Genomic DNA, 20319 nt, shown 5'->3' on the forward strand with positions numbered 1-20319 from the left:
AGTTTGTCCGTCTTTGGCTGCCATATCAATCTTCTTTTATTATAAGAATACTCCTGGACTCCCTGTAGGGTAAAAACACAGGTGTTAATATTCAATATCAGTATTTGACTCAGTGGTCACACCTTAACTCCAAGGGACCAAGGATATAAAAATGTTTAAATGAAAAAAAGAGTTTATGCTTAGTTATTATATTTATTGTCAAAATGATGAGCTTTATACAAATGATACTCCATGAAATAGGTTTCAGAATGACTTTATTGGAGAATAACTCTGAACCAACATGTTTCACTTAGACAGACACAAACACATCTGGCTCCTGCCATCCAACAGTTTAGACAAGAACCTTCATTCACTGTTCTGTGAAAGCTCAACAGTTGTTCATTTGATTCTTGGCTTCCTCAGGCTGTAAAACACATTACACTCAATCAAAGAAAACGACTATTGGTAGTGTTTGGTTATCTTCTTGGCATGCTCCAACACGAACTCATAACGAAGAGTTTTGGATGACCAGGAAGCTGGAATTCCGTCCAGTCCAACCTGTGGCAATCAAAAAGGTACATTTAATAACTCATCAGATACACAATAGTGGCCTATTATTTAATGTAACAAATGTAAGATGAGCACACAGTCATACCTGAGCCCCGAGACAAGCTCCGATGAAGGACCCTCTGCTACAGGTGCATCCCCCGCAGCTCATGGTATCTCTGACAGCCTGCTCGTAGTTCGTGGCTGTCAGGACTCCATGCAGCGCTGCTTGGAACGCACCTGGCAAACCTGAAACAACATCAGCACCAGATGGGAATGACATGGAGCCATTTTAACTGGTTGTCTCAATATTTGCAAACTACAGCTGCTTTGATGACTGATCTTTCCTTATTAAAAACTGGACTGATAAAAGAGGTTAAAGGAGTTTTGTGAGGGTACCTCATGTGTTTGGAAACACAGTGGGGATCAGCTCCTGGGGAGTCTTTGATAATTTCTCTTTCACCTGATGAATGTGTCCTGGAATAGACACACAGCACTCAAGTATAACAAACATGTAATATTAAAAATATTAAGTTTCAAAAAAACATACACTGTAGCATGTCACTTTATCTTTACATTGCGGAGTGCAGTAACAGATTATTACAAACACAGTAATTATTCAGTAAATGAAACTTGCATAAAAATGAGGAAGGGAAAAGCTTTTTATCCCGTGACTCAGTCCCATGACTTTAGTGTAGTGAAGCAACAGTGCAGCAGGCCTCACATACCAATGACTGCTTTGTCCAGGTCCTGTGGCTGCTTTCTGTTCGGGTCACTGAGCTGACTGAGCACTGAGTCCAAGGCTTTTGAATCAGGACCGTTCAGGATGAAATACTCCAGGAACCTGGGAAAAAAGTCAATATAATATTCATTATGAACTTTAGTTCTAGTTTGGCCCCCATCTGCACCTGGCTTTTCTCTCTCTATTTTTTTTAATAGATGGAGTTAATTAATTTAAACAGTACATCTTCCTCTGCACACCTGAAATGTAGATGCTTGAGTCTGAGGACTTGCACATGTTTTTTTAAATCACCAATGAATATATTGTCACCTTACAGACTGAATTTGCCAAATGTAAAAGAATGAAGCATAAAGCAGTTAATGTCATGTCAAAGACAAACTGCCATGGTCATTAACACAGATCATTAGGAAGTGTACATGCAACTTTTACATCTGAAGTTACAGATTAAACACTATTTGGAAGTATCTAGCTTTGATGATGATGAATTTCCAAGTGAAACAGGATGGACAGATGGGCCATAATGTAAAAAAGTGAGTGTTTCATAACCTGACGTACCATCCTGTTGCTAGCTGGCTCACTAACTAATGCAGCTAAGCTCTGTGCCACTGTGTTTTTGAGGATTAAAACCATGTTGAAAATAATGCTGTGGAACATTTACACAGATCATGGTTAACCATTACTGATGAGATTTCAGAAAGATGCTAAATAAAATTGGAATTTCCAACTTTTTGACATGGGATTAAATTAAACTCTGTCAACAGCCATCATTATACATGTCCATATTACATTTCATAATGTATACAAGGTATTTTAGGGGTTGTATGCCTTTATCTCTGTTTGACTAGAGAGGTGAACAGGAAATTAATGGCAATAAAGAGAATTGTGAAATCCCATATCAGGATAGTTTAAGTTTAGACATGACAAGTACATCCTACTGTGATACTATGTAGGCCTTCAAAAGTGTTTGAGTTTATTCCACCATCATAATTTAGATGTTGTCTCCTGTGTACCTGTATTTTTGGTCATTTAGTATTTGTTGTAGAACCCAGATTCAGAAATGAACAGTACTGTCATCAGTAACAGAAAATGAAAATATTAAAGTTAGAGTAAAGTGATGTACATGGGAAACACACTGACCTTGCAGCGGCCAGAGTCTCTGCCACACATTCATCGTTGTTCTGGGTGACACGGACTGCCTGCTCCACCTTTTCCAGCATGTCAGGCTTTCCTGCATAAAACGCCACGATAGGAGCCAGTTTGGCTATTCCATCGATCTGACAGTCGTTCTCACAGCCTGTGGCAAATGAAACATATTAGTTAGTTTTTCTTAGTTATGCCTTAGTTATTGTAATGGATGTACTGCAGATTTACCTGTCTCCTCTTTGCCTGCATCCACATTCTTCAGGAAATTCTTCAGACTTGCATGTCTCCATGGTCCCTCGATGGGCAGCTGAGGTCTCGGCCCTGGTGTAAACAAACACAAAGACAACATCAGTCCTGTTTTACTAAGTGAAAAGAGATGAATTCATTCTTCAGCAATAATATAAAAAAAATGTGTAGTTTTCCTACCTCCTCTGTCTCTGTACGGATCATTGACAGGTGTATCGTACTCTGATCCAGGCCCGAAGAATTTCAGCGTGCGCTGCTTCAGATCATCAACATTTAGACCTGGTCAAATTCAAAAACACATAATCATGATATTGCAGACCCTATCATGACCTTTACTTATGTTGAGATAAAGGTGTGGTGAGGATGGGTATGCTACATGTCCAGAATGGAGGTGGAGCTCATCACCCTACTCTTGTGGGAATGTCACAGGTCTAATTAGTGTCAACAATGATCAGAGGTGCACAGTTGACAACAAACCTACTATCAACAACCATGTCATTCCTCAATCACACGGAAGTAAACAGTCATTTCTTTTTGAAATTACATGGTTTCAACAGATGGAAAAGTTGAGATGAAGAAGTCAGCCTACCTCCACATTCAGACAAGGACTCGAGCAGGACAAATGCCTGGTCTCCGTAGCAGCTCTGCTGGCCCGTCTGCCTCCTGTAGAAAGGGTTAGCTGACTCAGAGCGGAACTCCGGGTTCGGATCCTGAGCCAGAATCCCCTGCAGCTTCTGGAGGTCGTACACCCAGTGGAGGGGCTGGGCTGTACAGGATGAGCGATCAGGTTAATTTAATTAAATGGTTAACTAAGGATAGTAAAGGTGTTACACCAGGCAAAATTACCAGTGTTGTCTTTAAAGGTAAAGACTCAAGATGTTAAATAAAAAACGATATGCTTAGCAGAAGAATGAATATTGATGTGATAATGATGATGTTGACACTTTTGTCACAAGTCTTATTTTTTTTTCTTGAATCACAGCAGCAACATTTGCAACATCACAAAAATTGAGACACGAGACAAGCTTAGGTATAATTAACAATACAATCAAAGCAGAGGAAATTCAGCATCCTTAAAGTACTTTTGATCTGGAATTAAGCGTCATATTTAGTTTTATTAGGTGATAAAAGAAACCCTTGAAAATTACACTTCTATGGCCTTACAAGTCCTGAAACAGGCGGTGCAACAAATTTTCACCTTGAGGCATTTAATTGACTCTATATGATATAACATAACACATAAGAGACTTCTAGCATTATTACCTGCTGCATCTGCAACAGCTGATCCCACGATGGCTCCCACCGCTCTGTTGGCCAGAGCTGCAGCCATCTGTAAAAACAGTCAAAGTATTTATAAGAATTGTTATTATTCTTAAGTTATTAGTTGCTACTGTGATTAGAGCTGAATCACAGGAAATTAACTGGCACCAATTTTCAAATCAATTAATTCTTTAAAGTTGATTATTAGAAACTCTCCAATATGTGGATTTGCTGCTTATCTCTGATTCATATCATTGTGATCTGAATGTTTGTATTTTGGACTGAACAATTTGCAAGTCATCATGAGCTCTAGGGAACTGTGTAACAGTATTCACTAGTTCCTGATTTCTTATAGACTAAATAAGGAATAAATTAATTTAAAGAATGATCAATAGATTCGTGGATAATAAACATTATTGTAAATTCCTGCCCTGCTTGTAGTGGTCACTGGGTATTTCTCTAACAAATTATCCTGAAACAGGTGTGAACTACTTCCTTATTATGTGAACTTTAATGACGGTCAGAAGGACAGTTTGATTTGATCCTCACTCCATTATTTGCCCTCTTTTAACTGACAGGTTGTGAAAAACTTGTACACAACTTGTTTTACCAGATTAACATTTATTATATCGGCGATGAGTATAATTCAACAATACCCGTTAGAACTGTGTGGCTTGAATGCTGTATTGTTTGTCTCTATATTATTTTTAACAACAACAATGACCTAGCTTGAGTAGCACTGTCAGAGATAGAAATACTTGTAGACTGCTGGCTAACGTAAGCTAACTATTAGCTTGCTTAGGACACGAACGTTAACTAACATTGAGAAGTCTTACCTTTAACTCCGTTTTACTGAATTCAACTAGCAGCAAGCTAATACTGAAACCCAGGTCTTACGGTAGTTTGTGTCAACCCTGCCCACCTCCTGCTGGTGGACAATTTCAATTGTATAACCTGCATCAAAATGTTTTAGCTCTTTAGCACCGCCCACATGGAAGCAACGTTACAACCCCGCCCCCCTGTGGTAACCCTTTGAACAAAACAGACTCACCATCCCCACTGACACAAATTATGATTTTATGCACGTTGTGCCATTGAACTGTAATGCAATGCAGATATACTTTCATCCGTTAGTTTGGAATAAATTATTGTCATTAAAGATAGATTTAATACAATAAACTGTACTGAGGTGGTGACTTTTATTAGGCCACACAGTGGTGCAAAAGTACTCAGAACTTTTACTTGAGTAATGGTTGCAATACTACACTGTGAAAATACTATAAATATAGTAATATATTATTATATTAATAATAATAATAATAATAATTAATAATTAATATAGTATGGTAGAAGCCCTAAATTCATAAATTCCCTCAGTAAAACGATGTCACTATTTTACTGTTATATCTGATGTTTTGCATTGCTATTACTGCTGCATTAATGTGTACTTTACATTTCATTGCTGTTCATGGTTGTGCTAATTTTGGTTGTGCTAATTTTGTCTACTTTATTTGCTAGTAGGTGTTTTAATCTACAACAATGCATCACGGTGGATGAGATCATCATCTGTTTGTAGCCTCAGTGTCCTGTGAGAACTGCATATCTCTAAAAAGTCAACTTTTCATGGTGTAAGAAATGCATCCCTCTTCTCAGCTTTCTGACAATGCATTTTCCAGTCAATCCAAGAGGACTGATAATTTATTTAGTTTTAGAAGTAGAAGAGACGTGTGGTTTTCACTGGGCATGAAGGCCAATTGTAATGACTAAACTGAAAAGTAATAACTAAAAGTGTCAGACAAATATAGAGGAAGAGACTAAAGTACAAATACCTTAAATTTAGTACTTGAGTAAATGTACTTAGTTACATTCCACTACTGGCTACACACATAAAATAACCAGAACACTGATGACTTGACAATGAAACAAATAAAACTAGTTTGACTGTAAGGCTGGCCAGTGTAAAGTGTCAAAAACTACTAATTAGTTTTCAGTAGTCTAATCATACTGTAATTTCTTAAAGTTTGCAGCTTCTGTCTGTGTCACACACAGATCAAGGACCCAGGCTGTTGGGGGTTTCAGTCACAATTTAGATGTAAGTAGAAAGCGCCATCTACTGACCAGTAGAAATAACTGCTGCAGATCTACTGTAAGTGGACAAATTAAAAAGTTCCTTCTTATGGGCAAACACAAATGTGTGTAGAGTCATGATCGTACAATTGTTCATGTTATTTATTAAGAACCAAGAGACAGCTATTTGATATAAAATGAAATATTACATGTTGTTGGTGGTATGAGTACATTTAAAAGCATGGGAGGGTAAGTGTGGTGTCCAGAAACACATTTTATGGCTCACTTCATTCAGTTCATGGTTATAGAAGCTGTTGTGGAAGACTTGATGTGACCAAATGTGGTATAAAGCACTTTTAGGCTGGGTTGCACCAACAAATCATGGTTTAACTTTAAATTATGTTGCACCAAACTTTAAAACTAGCTTAAAATCAATAAAACCTAAATTTAAACCACTCTTTAAACCTCAGCTTAGTTTATACTAGAAACCCAGATTAAATATAATTCTTTTATTGCATCAGAACTTTGAATTCCTGTATTAACTTTAAGCTTACACTTGAGGAAGTTTAACTTTTAAAGTGGTCGCCTTTTGAGGTGGATTGAGCAAAATAATCAAGTTTCCCAAATAAAGTTAAGGGACTAACTCAGCCCAATTAAGTTTTACGATGCTTCTCTTATTTCTTTCACTAGTTCATCATTTAAAAAAAAGTACGCCAGTTGTTGTCAGGCAGTTCCTTTTTTCCTGACTATGCTGTTTTTTCAGTTTTTATTTATTCATTAAAATAAGCATCTCTGTACCAATTAAACTCAATTTAATTTTGGTTTGAACCAATAAACTTGGATTTAGTAAATAGAGACTAGTTTTTAATGTTTAAATTTGGATTCACTCACTTAAACCTAGGTTTGTCTAAACTGTGATTAGAATTAATCTTTTATTAAACAACCCTATCATAAGGTTTAGTCATTTATTTTATCTCATAAATAACATTATTAATAATATTTGTATATTAACTGGCTTCCAATCATCTTGTAAAAATGCCCCCCGGGCAAAACAAGTGACTTAGATGTTTACAGTAACACAGTGAGCTACACTTTAGCTTGATTTTCCATAGTAAATGACACCACAAATAATTGCATAACACCCTCTCTACCATGACTAACAGACACACACACACACACACACACACACACACACACACACACACACACAGCAGTACATTATACTGTAATAATACTGTAGGCTGCATGTCCAGCCACAGAAAAGAGGGGTGTGCTGTGTACATGCGTGGGGGGTCAAAAGGAGTATTACGATACCATGTTGACTGTATTTATTTATAGCTTACCTCTTCCCTTTCAATTTGTAAAGTAATATCACATGCCATCATCTCAAGCATACGTGCATGCACTGCACAGCACACACGTGTACTGTATACACAGACGGATCAGACTCAAAAAGATCCTAAAAAATTACTTGATGCCCCCCTCCTGTTAACCTCTATGTTTCACTTTCTTCTTGAGTCAGGGCTAAGTGACACCTACGCACCGAATCCTCAGCAGGTGCACCGCCCTTCTCCTCTCCTCACTCCCTCCATGTCCCTGAGTGACCCAGTGCCACATTCTAGCGCTGCGCTGGTGCCAGCAGCAGCAAATTAGACACCAGCACCCCCTCCTGATATGTACTTCTCTGTCCCACATCCATTATTTTTAGATGGGATCCAAGCCTCCATCTACACTTAATATGGGAAAAGAGTGCCTCATATTCGCAGCCACCGCTAAATCCATCATATCACCATTTCTGCGTTTGGCGCAAAGCAGACAGACTCAACACACACACGCAAACACATACAGATCCCATCCTTGTTTGTCTCTTTATTCCTTAGCTTAAGCACCATCTCCCTCCGCCTCCATCACTGTCTTCCTCTGTTCACAGTCTGTATGAGCAAAAGAGAGCAGGTTGGTCCTTGTCTCTTCACTCCACCCACTTTGACAGGTCTGTAACACACACTCAAAGACACACACACACACACACACAAAGCTGTCACCCCAGCAACCACAGCGACCCCCCCCTCCCACCTCATCTTTCCACACACCTATGTCAAACTTAGCCCAGCCCCTCTTGCACCCTGCGCCCCACTGCCAGTTGTCCATGTGAGGTTTTTAATAAGGTGGATGCAGGAGTTGGTCTTGCTCTCTTCTGGGTGACGCGGATTGGAAGGGGTTCTCCATACTTTTACCAAACTATTTTGTTTTTTAAATTTTTTTTTATCCCCCCCACCCCTTTCTGAAACTGTAAATACATCTACTGTACAATATCTTAGAGAGGAGCCATGAAGTGGACCTGGGTGCTTGTGGCAGTCTTGCTGTCCTTTGGAGGCCTATCACTGGGCAAGGACAGCTTGGACTTCCCTGAATACGATGGAAAAGACCGCGTCCACGACCTCAACGCCAAGAACTATAAGTCTGTGATGAAGAAGTACGATGTCATGGTGGTGTACTACCATGACCATCCCGGATCCAGCCGCGTCGCCCAGAGACAGTTTGAGATTGAGGAGTTGGCCCTTGAGGTGGGTTGAGATGGGAACTATGGGTAAATCCAGGAGAATTGCAGCATTTGTGATACAAAGCACTCAGATTTGAACTTACAGATGCTGTAAAGAGTTTGGTTGGAGGTTCTAGTGGAGTTTGGGTTTAATTTAATTTAATCTGGCTGGTTGGATTACAAATGCAGATGTGAAGTATGTGACAGTAAACAGATGGATGAGATGGACTTGACATGTAAGCTTAAGATACAAGTGAAAATTGTAAAAAGAGATTTTTATATATACTTAAGTTTCAGTGTGTTTACAAGGAAAGGAAGGAGAATATTTGGCAAATAAGGTGTGTGTATTTTCAAAGATTTTTTAAAGATGTTAAATGTGAAATTGAGCACAGAGAGGGTTATCATAGGAAAGTGATGCTACAAGGTGGAAAATAGCTTTGCTGGATTCAGAAATGCTGATATGTGAAGTCCCAAAGTGTCGTTAGTGTCGTCCACCCGAGGCAAAGAGCTGAGCTGTGAGGGCCCAAGATATCATTTATTCTGGCAATGGCTGAGCTTGTGTACATCGTGTGTGTGGATGTGTGTGTGCGCTGATGCACTTACCACACCTCTATCAGTATGCCTATCACACACCTCAGGACCTCTGGATACTCAGCAGTTTCATCACATTCCTCTCAGAGAGACTTCACATTACATCATCATTCAGCACAAAGCTTTCAAGTTTCAGGAGCTCGCTTAGTTCTCAAGTCACTCAGGAAAACATCAAATATCAAATGTCACACACCCCTACGACACATTTTCAGAGAAAAGTTATATTTGTATTTGTTGTGCTGGTCAATTTGAGGTTGATTTTGTGATCATAGTCCCCCTGAAATACAGCTACAATTTTAAAGATAGAATAAGTAAGATTAGAAACCAGCTTGCTTCAAAATTAGAGTAACAGGAATAACAAATACAGAGTATAAAATAAACTTAAATATGAAATATAAAATGTATAAGGAGTAAATGCAAAAAAGTAACCAAAAAAAATAACAATTGAAGTAATATATTTAAAGAAAAAAATCAACTAAAATAGGAAAAATCTTACCAAAAAAAGAGAGCAAAGAGAGTTCATCACACACACACTAACTGATTCTCAAACCACATTTTGGACAGACGTGATATAATTTGAAAAAACACTGGATTAATACCCGCTGTGAAAGTTGTAGTTCTATGAAAAAGTGATGGGAGTGATGACTGATTTATGGAATATATACACCGGATCATGTGGCAACCACATTTTACAGCATTTGGCGACTACACAGTGTACAGTAAAGGCTGCTACCTTATACACTTGATGTATGATTATATTTTCAGGAGAGCCGATATTTAGTCATCCAGTAACTTATGTTACACTTACAGAAAGAATTGTGCACACAGGAATAGAAGCATAAGAATATAACAAGTATAAAACCCAATAATAGTAAAACAAGCATAAAAAAAACAACAGGCATAGCAGTATAGTAGTGATAGTCCAACCGCCAGGACTTCTACAGAGAAATGTCACCGTAATTAAGTGTGTGTAAATGGATGTAGCTCAAATGTACAGTGATTAAAAGGTAAAAATAGTGTGTGATTACTTTGGATAAATAATGAAAAGCTACAGGTTGAAGATAAGTGTAAATATAATATATAATATAAATATACAAGCATTGTTGGTGGTTCTTCTTAGAACTGATTGTGCAAAACACGCCCAAAAAGAATCCTGTCAGTGGGATGATACTGAAGGAAAAGTAATCAACACTCATGTTGTCCCTGCAAAATATTCAATCCCTCTCTCTGACTCATAATTGACAGCTGTGAAAAAATTCTTCCAAATTAACATGGAAGGACAGTAACCAAATCTGTCAATCGACAAAAGGCGAAAATGGCTCTATCTTGTCATGTAATGTCAACAAAATAAGTGAAAGGGGAGAACGCTAATAGATAATTTTAGAAAGGAAAACATTAATAACCAGAACAGAGAGAGAGGCCGCCGCTCTCCTTAACACGTCCCCTCAGCGGCCTCTGGAGTCTCTGTATGGGAGCCTGAGGGCTCGGCCTCAGGGCTGGAGGCCAGCCACTGGAGGTTCTGGCTTCAGTAAGTGCCGGCTCAGCTCCGTGCCATGATTGACACTTGCAGTACTGTACTTGTCAGCGGATCCCAGAGCGCTGAGCATCACCGCCACCTCGCCAAAATAGTCCCTGCCTGGGCTGGTGTGGTTTCTGGAGCTATATTTATCTCTCTGAGCTGCTTTTGTGGTGCGTTGAGCTCCCTGAAGGCTTGTGTTTCTCCTTATGAATGTATTATGATTTACATTTGATGAGGGCTTATTATTAGTAACAGACAACAGCACAAGGCTCGACATGTCAGAGGTCAAGGCTCGCCAGGGGATTAGTGAAAGTTAAATGAAATACGACATGGTGAGAGGAAGGAAGTCATAGTTAAGTGTTTCTCTCTTAGGTCAAAGAAGAGTGATGAGATTGTTAAGGTGGCCAAATACTGTGACTGGTGGTCTATTTGTTGTTTAGGAATGTGATTTACACCTAATATTTAATAATGTTGCCATATTTCAGATTAAATGGAAGGAGATATAATCTGCAGGCTGAATGCAATGCATTTCTAAATTGCTTTTTGTTCATGAAAACAGATCATAGATAAGTACACTATGGTAAACAAGTATCTCATTATCACAGCAGGAAATTGCATTTTGTCATAAGATGTCTTTATATTTTTAATATATGTCTGTCATCCAGATATCAAGTTATGAAATCTCATCCCAGATACTGAAGATGTTGGTTTAAATTTACATGTGACTAAGGAGCTTCAGTGTCTCTCAAGAAATGATATCAACCACATTACTGCAGAAACACATTCTGAACACCAAGATCCAAAGACAACTGTGCATGTTTCATATGTGTAGGACACGCAGCTATAAACTGTTGAATCAGTTTCATACTGCATAAAAAAACAACAGAGAAAAAGATGCCACTTGCTAACCAGAGAGAAATCAAATGTATTCATATTACATATATTCAAGATAAACAACCTTTAATGTATCTATGCAAACACAAACATTTACCTCTAATTCACCTCTTACTTGCAGACTTAATTATTAATGTATATAATTTTTTGTTTTTTTGTTTATCACAATTTATCTTCAAATGTATCTTCAACTGTATCCTTCTTCAGCTGCTTGGATAGTATCAATCCTTAGTCTCCTCAATCACTTGCCCTTTAAAAGTTTATTATAGCCTGCTTAAATGCCAAAAGGTTGGGGTCTGCAACAAAATATAGTGCAATGCAAAAAAGTCACAATAAAACCAAAATACTGCACTTAAATATTTGAGTTGCCTTTATAAAATAAATGTATATAATTCTTACTGTACATTCATTTTCATAATGTAGAAATTAAAAAAATATTTTTTTTCATATATTCTAACTTTGCTTGTGCTACGCAACAAGCTGCTTTACTGTGCCCCATCCATCTGCAACTCCAATCAAATCAAAAGAAATGCCAAGAATTATCTGCGCAACAACCTGCAAGACAGGCTGGTTAGTCAAAGTATTTATGCCAGTAAAAGCAGCTGCTCAATATCTCTGGCACCCATGTGCTCTTGTGTGTGTGTGTGTGTGTGTGTGTGTGTGTGTGTGTGTGTGTGTGTGTGTGTGTGTGTGTGTGTGTGTGTGTGTGTGCGTGTCTGGGTGTGTGCTTTTCACCCTCCAAACACACTGAGACAACCCTCAAACCACTTCCTCAATGCAGTCCGGCTGTGAATGTGGCACTGCCATTGGTGGAACCAACTGTCAGTCACAAGGTTCAAGTTTCATACAGATTTAGAAAGTGCATCAGCAGCGCTCTGAAAAGCAGGCTTTTATGGTAATGAAACTACTGAGTGAGATTACTTTGTCAAAAAGGTGTAAATGTGGAGGAGATGTGAAGATAAACACTATTTTTACTGCACACTCATACAGGCATGTGTTTATAGACTAAACTGACTAATCATGTCTTCAGTTAAATGACAGTGGGTTTGTTTTACAGCTTGCAGCCCAGGTCCTGGATGAGTTTGATGATGAGGATATCGGTGTCGGCCTCATTGATGCAAAGCTCGACAAAGTCGTTGCAAAGAAATTAGGTAAACACTCAACTCAGCTGCAGGCAGGTCATTATGCAAAATAAGACCGCAAGTATCAGTAGGGGAGACTGGGGATGGTAGTAACAGTTGAGCATCAGTAACTTAGTAGTTGTTCTTGCTAGATCACTCAAACTTTGATACACAGTACTCATATTTGTCTACTACAATAAAACTCACTTGGACATCCATAACATATTAAAGATTATGGGGGTTAATATTGAATACAACCTACCCAACTACTGGGGAAAGTTGTAACACTACCTAGGGATAGATATAAAATGTGAGGTAATTTGCTGATTTAAGATCCACACTATCCAATTAATCAAAGAACTTTTTGAATAATAAAGGATAAATAGTTTTGACTAAAGTGAAAATTTAAAGAGACAAAAATGTGTGTGTTGCTGCCTGGTAGCACAGGTTTTTTGGGCCCAGAATGTGACACACGCGAGCCACACTACTCTTGGCCTTGAGTTTGCAAAGTGTTCCATGCGCACAATGCAGAAAAATAGTCATCTTTAAAGGGAAATAATTTGAACTAGAATGTTTGCCTTGAGATAATGTGGTGGAATATGGCCTCCTCTCCTTTAATGTTTTATGTTCTCATAGAAGATAACAAATGTGGAAAAGATCAGGCTCAAAAGTTCCCTGTTTCTAAATCCTTCCCCTCTTTCCTCTGTGTTTCAGTACAAGTTGAGCAAGCTTGGTACTTGGCAGAACCTCAGTCAACTTGTTGTTGTAAAAGCAAGATATAATTCCATCTTAAGTTAGCCAATGTTCACAAAACACCAGCTAACTAGTGAGCTTATCTACATCAATTGTTAACTTGCTACTTAGCTAGCATTTAGCTAACATAAACTAACTAAACTTATGAAAAACAGAAAAAGAAAAACAGTGGAGGTTCTGCTAAGTACTAAGCTTGCTCAGCTGTTATTGGAGCACAGAGCAAAAAAGGGGCAGGATTTGAAAACAGCTAATGAAGCATTATATGACCTTTGCTCTGGTCTGTGTTTAAGGCTAAACACCAAAAACTTCTACTCTTTTCCCCCAGGCCTTGACGAATCCGACAGCGTCTACATCTTCACAGATGATGAAGTCATTGAATATGATGGCGAGTTTGCAGCCGACACTCTTGTGGAGTTCATCTATGATGTTCGTGAGGATATAATCTCCCAGTTAATAGCCTGCCTTATTTTAGCAAAAAAGACCCCGAATCCCATTTTGCTTTTTTCGAAGATGATCCACAGAATCTGACTCTTCTTTTCTCTGTCACCTCCGACTCCATTGTCTCCCCCTTTTGTCCTCCATGACCCTCCTTTTCCTTCATAGGTTCTTGAGGACCCAGTGGAAATTATTGACAATAGTAGGGAATTGAAAGGCTTCGAAAACATTGAAGAGGACATCAAATTGGTGGGCTACTTTAAGAGTCACAAGTCAGAACGTAAGAATCTGTACTGTGATGGCATGATAACCTGTCGCTTGCTTTTCAACATAATTGCACATCAGGCAAGTGCAACAGAGACCAGGGGCCGTACAACAGAAACTTCTTCATTTGCATTTCCTTTTGTAACTATTTAGTAAGCACGGTATTTAGTTAGGGGCCAATTTTGGAAAAAAGCCATTACAGATCAAGTCAATGTCCCTATCCTATCCTAACTTCCCAAAATCTTAAATAAACTCTCCTAACTTTAGGAAAGCCATTGAGCTGTCACAGCAGCTTCTAACTTGCTGACTAACCAATGACAGTGTTCACTAACAGTAGCAAATGATTGTGCTAATTAAGAGTGGCTAATAGTAGTGTTTGCTAACAGTGGCTAACAATGGTGTTAACTAGCAGTAGCTAACAGTAGTGTTCACTAACAGTAGCTAACCGTAGTGTTCATTAACTGTAGCTAACCGTAGTGTTAACTAACAGTAGCTAGCGGTAGTGTTAACTTACAGTACCCAACGACGATGTTAACTAACAGTAGCTAACGATAGTGTTCACTTATAAAAGCTAACGGTAGTGTTTGCTAACAGTAGTGTTTACTAACAATAGCTAATGGTATTGTTCACTACCAGTGGCTAACGGAACTGTTAATTAAAAGCAGCTAAGGTAGTGTTTCTTTTATCTTGTTAGCACTGTTGTAAATTCCCAAAAAGAACATCTTTGGATGGTCTACAGATGTTACTGAAACCTCTATCTCATCTGTATTGAAGATAAGTGCCCATTGTTGTTTTTGCTTCATTTTTGTATGTTTTCAATGTTAAGGTTTCAATATGTTTTAATGGCAAAAAACACTTTTACAAAGTTGTTAAGGTCAGAAAAAAGTATTGCTGGTTGCTAGATAACAGACATAAAAGTTGATAAGAAGTGTTGGATTGATTATTTAGGCTTTTCTACCCTGAAATAAGATATGATGAAGTAAAATAAAATAGGATTCCTTAAGTTAGCTAGGATTTGCTTCTGCAATATCAAACTGGGAAAAATCCTATCTTAAACCCCTCTTATCTTAAGACTTAAGATAATAAGTTTCTGTATTGCGGCCCCAGGCTTACATTGCTTTATTTACTGCAGATTTGAGCTGCTGACAGATCTGACTTTTTAGGGTGGAAATCACCCTTTGAGCACTAGGAGCTACATTAATGACAAGAGCAACAAGTCTACATTTTAGATATTTTATACAGGAACTGATCTACTGAAACAATGCCTATAAAATTTCAGATTTTGAGGCTTATGCCGATGCTGCTGAAGAGTTCCATCCTCACATCAAGTTCTTTGCCACATTCAGTCCCAAGGTGAGTAATGAGTATCAAAAGTTTGATAAGATACACATAAAACACACCATAAAAAGATGATAAATATAAACAAGAATTGGAAAATGTATTTAAAAACATTTTCTCATAATCAGGGTGATTATCAAGCAAATCAAGCTTTACACAGAGACACCCTACATTTACAAGTCCCATTAAGCAAATCAGAGGTCTAGGTAGTAGTTTTGAGTAAAGCAATGGAAGAGTGTAGGTAGGTATCTATACAGCTTTAAACAACAAATTCAACTCAATAATTAGGCAGTTCAAGGAAAGAAGAGGTGATTTCCAACAGTATGAGGAAATAAGAAGAGTTCAGGAGCCAAGAGGCTTTAGAAGTAGAATTTTCTTTGAGTTATTTATTTATTTATTTATTTGACAAGCTGGGTTAATAGGATCTAATCTCTGGTCCACACTCTGGAGCAGACTGTCGTGCTAATGTCCTTAATATGCTGGTCGGCAGTTAAAAACCAAAAAGAAGAAGCAGGAGACAAAGAAGAAGAAGAGGGGGATTACCAGACACCATAGAGCTAACCTAGAAATATGAAATGTATTCAATGGGTAATTAGTTTACAGTGGGATTATCAAAGTTTTAATTTTTGCTAAAAACAGCTGTCCACTGTGGCTGAAAATGAAATTGATGAGAGCTTAGTTTGAGGGCCAGAAAACCAAAACAATAGCTGAAAGATACCAAATAGTTCCATAAAAATGAGAGGGGTCAGAGTTGGGTGATTATTCTCTGCTACACTCAACTCATTTCACATTGCACATGGTCATTTGAGCAATTATTGATATAAAATTTGATTGATTAGTGCAGCCTTAACATAAAAGCAGGTTAAATGATCAACCTAAATATAATGTGGGCCAAAAATTGAGCCTTGAGGCACTCCGCAAGGAAGCATTTCTGTAGAATGGGTCTTCTGAAACCTATATACTGATATTTATACGGGATGTTTTATTACAGTTTAATAGATAAATAAATAGACAAGTTTCTCTCAAATAGGGTGGTATCAAAAGTATATATACAACACCAAGAGAAAGTGTGAAAATTACTTAAAATCAGTAGTTTGCATTTACAAACTAAACTGGTGGAATATTTTGTGAATGAACTTATTATTGTTCCCAGGTTCCTCATGCTCAGTTATTGGTTCTAATCTTTTCATGGTGTGTCACAGGTTGCCAAGACCCTGGACTTGAAGCTTAATGAGGTGGACTTCTATGAACCCTTCATGGATGATCCAGTTGTCATTCCAGGAAAACCCTACACTGAGGAGGAGCTGGTGAAATTCATTGAAGATAATGACAGGTAGGTCCCATTAATGCCACAGTACAATCATCTCAGGAAGAAAAAACAAAATGCATATGATCTTATTCCTCTGTGCTTTTCAAGACCAACCCTGAGGAAGCTGCAACCACACAACATGTACGAGATCTGGGTAAGTATTCGAAAACTTTCAGCACCAAAAAAATTGAGGTTTAGATTCTGAATTTTCTGAAATTGTTACTTCAAAACATTCACCATGGTGGGTTCAGTTTGTCTTTATTTTTTCCACAGGAGGACGATGTTGATGGTGAACATATCATTGCTTTTGCAGAGGAGTCTGACCCAGGTAAGTGAACCTTGAAATGATTGTAAAAACATCACCACCACCAGATTATGACAATGAAAAGATCTATCACCACCAGTCACAGCTATAATAGTTTAGTCTTGCTTTCACTGTTGTTCTCTCCTGTCCTTAGACGGTTTTGAGTTCCTTGAGATCCTGAAGCAAGTTGCCGAGGATAACACCGACAACCCTGACCTCAGCATTGTCTGGATTGACCCTGACGACTTCCCCCTGGTAAGAATATAACACTGTGCCATATGCACAGCAAAAATTATGGAAAGAACTCTGAGAGAGAACTGAAACTTTGCTGAGCACTGAAACCAAATGTGAATGTCACGTGCATATGATCGACACTGTCTGATAACAGCAGGATTGATCCAAATTCATTTCCCCTGCAGCTTCTGCCACACTGGGAGAAGACCTTTGGAATTGACCTGTCCTCCCCACAGATTGGTGTTGTCGATGCTGATGATGTGAGTAACATTTCTGCAACTTCATTCATTCAACCACCAATTTTGCATTTTGCTGAACTTGGCTGGATTACCAACTGCGTAGAGAGGGCAACTGAAGCTTGAATGCCCCACGTTATCTTTAGTGCAACTAATCTGTTATAATTTCATTCATTATGAATTTGATTGGAAACCATTAAAGCACAACTAATACTGACACTGGTAAAGGCCCTGAAGTAGCTCCTGCATTTTCAGCTTATCATGGGGCCTTGTCTTATAGGAGCCCTGTGTCAAAAACTATTAACAACTTAAATTTTTCAATTGATATCATGTTTATATGGTGAATATCCTTAAACAAATTGGTGGCATACAGCAAATCTGGTACAGGCAGTATCCCAGTGTAGATAGACTGGTTTGTTTCTGAGACTGTTATGTGATGCTATATGTCCGTATATGTATTTTAGCAAAACACTAGCTAACTAACGATTGATTAGATTAGCTACTTCACTAGCCTTTTGGCAATATTAGCTATCAGGTGTAACTAGTTACCTAAAGATAAATGTAGATTAGCTACTTGATTAGTTAGTGTTTCGTTAACATTAGCATTAGCAACATCTTTTCACCATCTTCAAAATTTGTTTTTCTTTTCAGCATAGACCAAACTAGCACACAGCCTATTTAAGTACAGGAAGCAGGAAGGTTCAAAAAGGGGCGGGTCAACTACAGATCTGTCTGCTTCATCAACACCATGAACAGAGCAATGGATTTATCAACACACAGCATAGTTGCATAGGTTACTGATATTTCACAGCCATGTTTGGAGCCATAGATTCTAACTTGCACAAACCTCAGTCAAATAAAGGATCAATGAATTGGGCAGACTAGACCTCTAGAGACTAGAGGTGGAGAGGCTACACTAGACTAGAGGCTGTCTGATTGGTTCAAACGAAGTGGACTGAGGGAATTAATTTGATTTGTGGTGCACCCTGGTGGCCTGGGTTCAATTCCAGCCTGCCGCCCTTGGTTGCGTGTCTTTTTTGTTTATCTACAGCTGTCCTGTCAAATAGAGGCTAAAAAAAACCAAAAATAATCTTTTAAAAGTGTTGACTGGCTGAGAATTAAGTCTTAACATTTGTTGATTCAGGAAATAGAGAGAAATTAACTCATTGGTAGCACACTTGTTAAATAACTTTCTACTACTGTTAAACTTCTTTCTACTTTTCAAGTATTTCAAGTAAAAAGTCAAAGTGAGGTCACAAGGCACTGATGTTAAAGTCCAAGTCAAGTCAAGTCTTTTTTTGATTTTGTCAAGTCTGAAGTCATCAAATTTGTGAGTCCACGCCACTGGTGTGTGCATCCTTTGCACGAAAAAAGAAAGAGGAGCCCACTTGTAAAAACATTTCTCGATAGAGCTACTCGCAAAAAATGAGACTAAAACAGTCAAAAACTTACAGGCTCTTCTTTTTCACTCTGCAGGCTGACAGTGTGTGGATGGACATGGATGATGGTGATGATTTGCCATCTGCAGAAGAGTTAGAGGACTGGATTGAGGATGTTCTGTCAGGTGAGATCGATCCTGATGATGATGATGATGACGACGATGATGATGACGATGATGATGATGATGATGATGACGACGACGATGACGATGATGATGACGATGACGATGATGATGACGACGACGATGACGACGATGATGATGACGATGATGATGATGACGACGATGATGATGATGACGATGATGATGACGACGATGACGATGATGATGATGACGACGATGATGATGACGATGACGACGATGATGATGACGATGACGACGATGATGATTATTAAATCATTAAGTCATAATTTACAATTTAAGTCTGACCAATGCAGTTTCAAGAGTCGACATCATTAACTCTGTCACATCATCCTCTTTTGTATCTAGTTCTTATTTTGAACTCGTCGGGTCATTTTGATATCACATCTTTTCATCATCCTCTCTCTGCATCTCACCATAACAATATTCCATTACTCGTTTATCCCTCTCCCCTACATATTCACTAATCCTCCATGTAACAAAGTACTTTCTAAGATCCCACAGTGTCTTTATTCCCACATGTAACACTGTCTGGTACAATAAAAAAAGAAATTCTCTCAAAACCATCTACTGCTATTGATTTTCACATTATTAAAGTTTTTGTTTTACAAAGTACTGGAGGGGTTGCAATGTTGTATGCATTATGTCTGAGTCCATCTGTGGAGTCTGTTGCAGTTTGAATGTGTTTTATTTGCTCACTCATTTTCTTGTTTGCCCCAGTATCGAAACAACTGAAGCCAGATCCAAGGGTGCTAGCAGGCTTTTCTCACGGGTCTTGAGTATCACCAGCCTACTCTATGAAATCAATGTAATGCTGTACACTGAAAGTGCTGTACATCATATGGATGTTTTCTACGATGATGAAATATGACAACAGCCATATTCTATTTTTGTAAGAAGAGAAATTTAACTTACTGTAAAGTCTTAAATAAATGACAGCTTGGACAGAAACACCATTACTGTATAGTTATTTAAAAGCATGTGTGTGTGTATGAATCCTACATTTTAACACAGTACATACTCTTAATAGTATTTACTGTTAGTTTTGTATATTGTGTTTTTAAGTACTTTGATACTCACCTCAGTGTCTTAAATAACTGTTATCAACTTAAGCTAGCTAGCTAGTTAGCACTGTCATCTTCATTCAGATTCATCAAAAACATGTTGACTCAGGTTGACTGCTCCGGATGAACTTAAGAAAGGAGAGCTACTGAAAATAT

At 38.2% G+C, this 20319-nt stretch overlaps 2 protein-coding genes across 2 annotated transcripts; one reads left to right on the forward strand and one right to left on the reverse strand.

Annotated features, from left to right (window-relative positions):
* Positions 1-237: 237 nt before the first annotated feature.
* LOC146318212 (crystallin J1A-like) lies at positions 238-7949 on the reverse strand. The gene is made up of 10 exons (XM_084731838.1): positions 7830-7949; positions 3920-3986; positions 3246-3422; positions 2837-2935; positions 2639-2731; positions 2405-2561; positions 1254-1369; positions 925-1002; positions 635-774; positions 238-537 (listed from the first exon to the last, which is right to left on the reverse strand). The coding sequence occupies exons 1-10, from the start codon at positions 7836-7838 to the stop codon at positions 439-441; spliced, it is 1035 nt and encodes a 344-aa protein (XP_084587964.1). The 5' UTR covers positions 7839-7949; the 3' UTR covers positions 238-438.
* Positions 7950-8115: 166 nt separating this feature from the next.
* On the forward strand, positions 8116-20050 carry casq1a (calsequestrin 1a). The gene is made up of 11 exons (XM_084731837.1): positions 8116-8547; positions 12584-12677; positions 13726-13826; positions 14004-14115; positions 15379-15452; positions 16640-16770; positions 16855-16900; positions 17020-17074; positions 17205-17305; positions 17470-17544; positions 18997-20050. The coding sequence occupies exons 1-11, from the start codon at positions 8311-8313 to the stop codon at positions 19351-19353; spliced, it is 1383 nt and encodes a 460-aa protein (XP_084587963.1). The 5' UTR covers positions 8116-8310; the 3' UTR covers positions 19354-20050.
* The last annotated feature ends 269 nt before the right edge of the window (positions 20051-20319 follow it).

Source organism: Lutjanus erythropterus, chromosome 12 (assembly GCF_056507025.1).
Source record: "Lutjanus erythropterus isolate fLutEry1 chromosome 12, fLutEry1.hap2, whole genome shotgun sequence".
Taxonomy (NCBI): Eukaryota; Metazoa; Chordata; class Actinopteri; order Lutjaniformes; family Lutjanidae; genus Lutjanus; species Lutjanus erythropterus.